The 7,424-nt window shown below is 45.8% G+C and overlaps 1 protein-coding gene across 1 annotated transcript in view; it reads right to left on the reverse strand.

Moving 5' to 3' along the window:
* The window catches only part of RPL26L1 (ribosomal protein L26 like 1), an 11,466-nt gene extending 4,042 nt beyond the window's left edge, over positions 1-7,424 (reverse strand). Inside the window, exons 1-2 of the mRNA XM_017547666.2 lie at positions 7,290-7,424; positions 6,777-6,953 (exon numbers count right to left, since the gene is read on the reverse strand). Of these exons, the coding sequence (XP_017403155.1) occupies positions 6,777-6,944 (168 nt within the window). The 5' untranslated portion in view covers positions 6,945-6,953; positions 7,290-7,424. The remainder of the gene's footprint in view (positions 1-6,776; positions 6,954-7,289) is intronic.

Consider the following 7,424-nt stretch of genomic DNA (forward strand, 5'->3'; position numbering starts at 1 on the left):
AAAAAAAAAAAAAAAAAAAGAGAGAGAGAGAGAGAAGTGGGCAACCTTTGGACCTAGTGAAGAAGGAGACAGGAGACAGGATAAGACTAAATTGACTGGTTGACTAGACTGGAGAGGTGAGGATGAAGAGGGAAGGATGATACTCAGAGTCTGGCTCGGACAATCAGATGGATGAAAATGCCTTTGCTAGAAGCAGGGAACATAGGGGAAGCCCCATATTTTATGAGAAAATAGTTTAGTTTGGAACATCTAAATTTGAGGCATCTGGGGACATTCTAGTAGTGAATTCAGACACAGCTGGAATGCCAACTGGGCCAGCAATAGAGACGTGGGAGTCATCCACAAAGATGCAATTAGAAGCTTCATTGCTTAAGGAGCTGATGGTATGAGAAAAGGGTAGAATGTACACATATGAGAAAAGCCACCATTTTGGAAGAGCATATAAGAGATTAATGTGACCAGAGAGAATGGGAAACCATGTTAAGTGTGGTGTTAAAGCAGCCAAGAGAAGAATGTCAAATTCTGTGGAACCATCAAGTACAGAGAGGATAAGATATTTAACAGATCTACAAGGTCATCACCAGTGGCTGTGGCTGGAATGCCTTCACTGAGTGGTGGGATGGAAGCCACTTACACAGTAAGGTGATGAGTGTACCAGGTGAGAAGGTGAAGGTGAGAAAAGACAGTCCAAAGGAGCTTGACTCTAAAGATGATAAGGGGATAGATGTTTGAGAGGGATGGAAAGCTAAGGGAACTTTTTAATTTTAAATCCTAATGGGAAGGAGTAAGTATGGAGAAAGAGGTAAAAGAAATTACAGAGAAAAAAGATAAGGGACCAAAAAAACTCCAAGAGAAGAATAATGGCGGACAGCAGCACCCAGTGGCAGATGGATTAGGCTTAGGTAGAAATAGGAGTATTTCTTTTTTTGTTTTTCTGAGACAGAGTCATGCTGTGTCACCCATGCTGGAGTGCAGTGGCATGATCTTGTCTCACTGTAACCTCCACCTTCTGGGTTCAAGTGATTCACGTTGCCTCAGCCTCCCTTGTTGCTGGGATTACAGGCATGTGCCATCATGCCCAGCTACTTTTTATTTTAGCAGAGTCGAAATTTCACTGTGTTGGCCAGGCTGGTCTCGGACTGCTGACCTCAAGTGATCCACCCATCTTGGCTTCCCAAAGTGCTGAGATTACAGGTGTGAGCCACTGCACCAGGCCTGGGATATTTCTTTTATTCTAACAGGAGGGAAAGAAGAGGGGTGGAACTACAGATATATTTGTAGGTGTGGAGCCAGGATTTCAGAAAGTTCCTGGCTGATAACCTCAATTTTATCTATAAAGTAGGAGGAACCACCACCTTCTCAGAGAAAGAGGAAGGTGAGATTCAGAAGATCCTGTGAGAGGAGGCAATTTTAACAAACTCAATCAGGGATATTTTATTCTGCCGGTGAAGTGTTCAGCCAGTATAGCCTTTGGGTGGAACATGTCATACCTCTTGGGCATTCAAAAAATGGCAGCAGGCCAGACACAGTGGCTCATGCCTATACTCCTAGCACTTTGGGAGGCTGAAGCAGAAGGACTGCTTGAAGCCAGGAGTTTGAGACCCAGCCTGGGCAGCAAAGCAATACCTATTTTACAATAAATAAATACATAAATAAAATGTCTCTATTTCAAAATAAACATATACAGCCTGGTGCAGTGACTTATGCCTGTAATCCCAGCACTTGGGGAGGCTGAGGTGGGCGGATCACAAGGTGAGGAGTTCGACACAAACCTGGCCAACACAGTGAAGCCCTGTCTCTACTAAAAACACAAACATTAGCCAGGAGAGGTGGCATGCACCTGTAGTCCCTGCTATTTAGGAGGCTGAGTCGGGAGAATCGCTTGAACCTGGGAGGTGGAGGTTGCAGTAAGCCATGACCACGCCATTGCACTCCAGCCTGGGTGACAGAGACTCCATCTCAAAACTACAAAATAATAATTACACACACACACACACACACACACACACACACACACACACACACACATATTCTTAATAGCAGCTCCTTCTCCCTCCTTGCCCTCCTTCTCTATCTCACCTTCTACATCTTATTTAGTCAAAAAGTTTTTTTCATTCATTCAACGAATACTGACTGACTCTTCTCCTCCCCAACTGTCAGGTTCAGCACTGAGGTCAGGCAACAAACAAGATGAACTCTCTGGCTTCATGGAGCTTAGCCTGATGGCCAGTAAGCAGTCAATAAGTACATATACAAATACATGACCACTAACTGGAATAAGTCACATAGGAACTTACTGGGATGACTGAAAAAGGTCTTTTTAGACTGGGTATGGTGGCTCATGCCTGTAACCCCAGCACTCTGGGAGGCCAAGGCAGGCGGATCACCTGAGATCAGGAAAGTTTGAGACCATCCTGACCAGCATGGAGAAACCCGTCTCTACTAAAAGTACAAAATTAGCTGGGCATGGTGGCGCATGCCTGTAATCCCAGCTACTTGGAAGGCTGAGGCAGAAGAATCGCTTGAACCCGGAAGGCGGAGGCTGCAGTGAGCCGAGATTGCACCATTGTACTCCAGCCTGGTAAACAATGGTGAAACTCTGTCTCAAAAAAAAAAAAAAAAAAAGGTCTTTTTAATGGTCCGATCATAATTAGGGGAATGGCTATTTGGTTTTACATCTACCAAAACTAACCTGTACATTTTACTGTGTGTAAATGTAAATTATTCCTCAGTTAAAAACAAAATGATTTCAAATTGTGCTTACTGCTATGGAGAAAAAATAAAGAATGCTATCCTATAATATTGTTTTAAAGGATCTGGGAAGGCTTCTCTGAGGAAATAACTTTTTTTTTTTTTTTTGAGACAGTCTTGCTCTGTCCTCACACAGTGGGGCGACCTCGGCTCACTGCAACCTCCACCTCCTGGGTTTAAGTGATTCTCCTGCCTTGGCCTCCTGAGTAGCTGGGACTACAGGCACATGCCACCACACCTAGCTAATTTTTTTTTTTTTTTGTATTTTTAGTAGAGACGGGGTTTCCCCATGTTGGCCAGGATGGTCTTGATCTCTTGACCTCGTGATCTGCCCGCCTCGGCCTCCCAAAGTGCTGGAATTACAGGTGTGAGCCACCGTGCCTGGCCAGAAGAACTGACATTTAAGGTAAGGCCTGAAAAATGAGGAGTTAGCCAGGTAAAGGGGAGAAGGAAGAGCTCCAGGCAGAGGGAACATTCCAGCGGGAGAAAGATCAAGGTGTGTTTAAAGATGCCAGAAGCCCAGCACGGTTGAAGTGTAGCGCGTATGGGGGTTAGGAGGAGATGAGGTTGGAGAATTAGAGCAGGAATGGACCATACGGGGCCTTGCAGTCAATGATTTTAGATTTTTTTTTTTTTTTTTTTTGGGACCGAGTCTTACTCTGTTGCCCAGGCTGGAGCACAGTGGCAAGATCTCAGTTCACTGCAACCTCTGCCTCCCAGGTTAAAGTGATTCTCCTGCCTCAGCCTCCAGAATAGCTGGGATTACAGGCATGTGCCACCACGCTTGGCTAACTTTTGTATTTCTAGTAGAGACGGGGTTTCACCATGTTGGCCAGGTTGGTCTCGAATTCCTGACCTCAGGTGATCTGCCCACCTTGGCTTCCCAAACTGCTGAGATTACAAGCATAAGCCACTGTGCCCGGTCATGATTTTAGATTTTATAAGCACATCAGGCACCACTGGTAAGCACCTGGCTAATTCCTCATTTTCCAGGTCTTCTCTTAATTTATTAGTTCCTTAGAGATGCCTTCCCAGATCCTTTAATCAATATCATACCACCCTTTATATTTTCTTCATAGCAACAAACACAATTTGCAATCATTTTATTTTTAACTGAGGCATAATTTATGTACAGTAAAATGCACAGGTCAGTTTTAGCAGATATAAAACTGCCAAAGTTTTTTTTTGACAGAGTCTCACTCTGTCACCCAGGCTGGAGTGCAATGGCACGATCTCGGCTCACTGCAACCTCTCCCTCCCAGGTTCAAGTAATTCTCATGCCTCAGCCTCCCGAGTAGCTGGGATTACAGGTGTGCACCACCACGCCCAGCTAATTTTTTGTATTTTTAGTAGTGGTAGAGTTTCACCATGTTGCCCAGTCTCAAACTCCTGAGCTCAGGTGACCCACCTGCCTCAGCCTCCCAAACTGTTAGGATTACAGGCGTGAGCCATCATGCCTGGCCTGCTGAAGGTTTTAGATAGGACCTGATTTGCAAATAATGCCACTTTGGAAAATGGACAAAGAGAGGAAGCTGCTGTCAAGGAAGGAACTGCTCTCAAGGGAGCACTGCAGCTCCCTTGAACTAAACTGGAAATAGGTTCAAGACTTACTTTGGAGGTAGTAATCAACTAGCCTTGATGGTAGATTACAAGAGGGGGTTTAAAGAGAGCTGTTAAAGATAACAAGGGTAGGCCGGGCATGGTGGCTCACGCCTGTAATCCTAGTACTTTGGGAGGCCGAGGCGGGCGGATCACACGGTCAAGAGATGGAAACCATCCTGGCCAACATGGTGAAATCCCATCTCTACTAAAAAAAAATACAAAAATTAGCTGGACATGGTGGCACATGCCTGTAGTCCCAGCTACTCGGGAGGCTGAGGCAGGAGAATTGCTTGAGCCCAGGAAGTGGAGGTTGCAGTGAGCCGAGATCGCGCCACTGCACTCCAGCCTGGCACCTGGTGACAGAGCAAGACTCTGTCTCAAAAAAAAAAAAAAGATAACAAAGGTTTAGGGGCATATGCAACTAGGGAGATATAAATGGCACTTACTGAGATGTGGCAGATGGGAGTAGTCAGATTCTGCAGGCAATGAGAAGGCTAGGATCAAGAGTACTCTTAGATAAGATTTGAAATGTCAATGGGATCTCTAAATGGAGATGTTCAGTAGGTAGTCAGATCTATAGGTCTGTGCTATATAGGTAGTCACATATATAGGTTGTCCGAAGTGGTCTGGACCAGGATATAAAAATGGGAGTTGTGGACATAGAGCAGACATTTAAAGCTCTGAGAATAGATATTACCTATGTAGAGAACACAGAGCAAAAAGAGATGCTGATGTGTCCACTGGATTCAGTCATGAAGAGGTTATTGGTGATCTATGCCAAAATAGGTTCTATAATGTGGTGGGAACAAGAATTAAACTGAAGAGTATCCAAGAGTGAATGGGAGATGAGGAAGTATAGACAGCTCTCTTGAGAAGACTGGTTATGAATAGAGAGTAGTAGCTGGAAGGAAATATGGGGCTAAGGAAGTGAATCCAAAATTTCCAGTTCTCTTTAAAAATCCAAGAATCTAACAATGAGCCTGCTTTTCCCCCAGGCATCAATGAGCTGAAGGTGGATGATTATATCTTTTAGGTGAGGCTTGAGCTTTCCAGTTTGCCATTTTCTTTTCAGCTCACTTCCCTAAATGATCACTTCCCTACCTATCCCCTATAAGTATTTGCAATTCCCCCATTCTAGAACACGCCTGATGGGAAGGATCCAGTAGAGAGGAGGTTGAAACTGCTGATCATACTTCTGAACTATTCTTTCCACTCTTCCTGTCACAATCCCAACTTAACTCCACATTTTTTCCTCCTGAACACAGTTTTCCTACTCCAAATTTGTTCCTCCTTAACATATCCCCAAATCTTCAAAGAGAGTCCCAGTGTCTCAGATAATACACCAAGCTTCATCATCTCGTCATTTCATTCTCTAAAACAGTAGTTCTTAATTGAGTGAGGGAAGAGTTGATTTTGACCCCCAGGGGGCATTTGGCAATATCTGGAAATATTTTTGTTCCTCACAACTGTGAAGGGAGGGAGTGCTACTGGCATCTAGTGGGGAGAGGCCAGGGATGCTGCTAACTATGCTACAATGCACAGGACAGCCCACTGACAATGATCCAGTCCAAAATATCAATAGTGCTGAGGCTAGGAAACGCTGCTCTAAAACGGGATCTCCACAAGAACAAGGGACTTGTCAATCTTGTTCTAGAACAGTGTCTGGTAAGTGCTCCATAAATATACCTTAGGAATGAAGCTAGCCCCTGCTTATTTCACTTACATCAACTCCCTTCCTCCACTCATGCATTTTAAGCTCCAGTCACAGAGAACAGAGGGCTTGCACGTTCTCACATGGGCCACTGTTTCAGAAATTATGAGTGACTTGCTGCTCCTTTACCATTTTTCCTGCCAAATACAATACTATCATATGGCCAGCTCCCACAAATCCCCATCCATCAATCGCACTAAACCCAAATATACTAAAACACTACTCTCAATGCAGCGCTTTCCCGTGCAAAGTCTGGTTCAACATGCCACCCTGGGCAACAACACTTGGCAAACTAGCAGCCAGAAGGCTAAATCAAAAGCAAGTTTTTGGCGGGGCACAGTGGCTCACACCTGCAATCTCAATGCTTTGGGAAGCTGAGGTGGGAGGAACACTCAGGAGTGTCAGGAGCTTGAGACCAGCCTGGGCAACACAGCAAGACCCTATCTCTACAAAACAAAAGCAGCAGGTTTTTGCTTGGTTGACATACTCTTTTATTAAATTTTACTATTACTATTAAATAATTAAATGCTCTGAAGCAATGAAGGCACTCTCTGGTGGCTCTGACACCTACCTCTGGCCTAACATATCGGAAGGGTCACACTACTTGCCAGAGTCCTGAAACATGTGAGTCTGTGACTGCTCCACGGCCATGAACACATGACATTCTCAGGCAAAGGTGTCTGAGCGCCACTAGCGCCGGAGGGAGACGTACCTGGACCTCGTCATCCTTGCGGATGGGCATGGAGCGAACATTGTACTTCTGCCGCAGCTCCTTCGAGAGCGGGGATGACATGATCTTCCTGCGCACGTGCGAGGGGGCATTGAAGTGACGTTTGCGGTTTTTGCTGCGGTCCGAGGTCACGAAGGGATTGAACTTCATGATGACCCTCTACAAAAGAACAGAGAGAGACGGAATAAAGGTGCTCTCCATGGGTTACAGGGGCCTGTTTTCGACCCAAGACACTTCTCCCTATCCCCGCACAAAGGCTCTACGGGGGAGGTGGCCTCTGAAAAGGCAACTGAGGGAGGAGAAAGGGACATGTGAGTGGTCTATCACATAAAGTGAGACGTATGTGGGGGTCACATACTGACAAAGGAGTCGTGGGGAGAGGCTGGTGCTGGGACCTAGAGGCTGAGGAAGGAATGTTAGGATTAGGCAGCAAAGAGTAGTCGGGAGGTCACGCAGAGAGAGCTTTGGGGTGGTATGTGTCTCCGCGACACATACGGGAAGGTCTCGCAGGGCGGTGGGCTTCAGAGTCCGAAAAAAATCTCCAGCCTTCACTCAGCCGGCTATCAGCTGCCCCGGGTCGCCAGCACACAGGACCGGAAGTGAGGCTTCCGTGCCGCGCAAGCGCAGAAA

Source organism: Cebus imitator, unplaced genomic scaffold, assembly GCF_001604975.1.
Source record: "Cebus imitator isolate Cc_AM_T3 unplaced genomic scaffold, Cebus_imitator-1.0 Scaffold200, whole genome shotgun sequence".
Lineage (NCBI taxonomy): Eukaryota > Metazoa > Chordata > Mammalia > Primates > Cebidae > Cebus > Cebus imitator.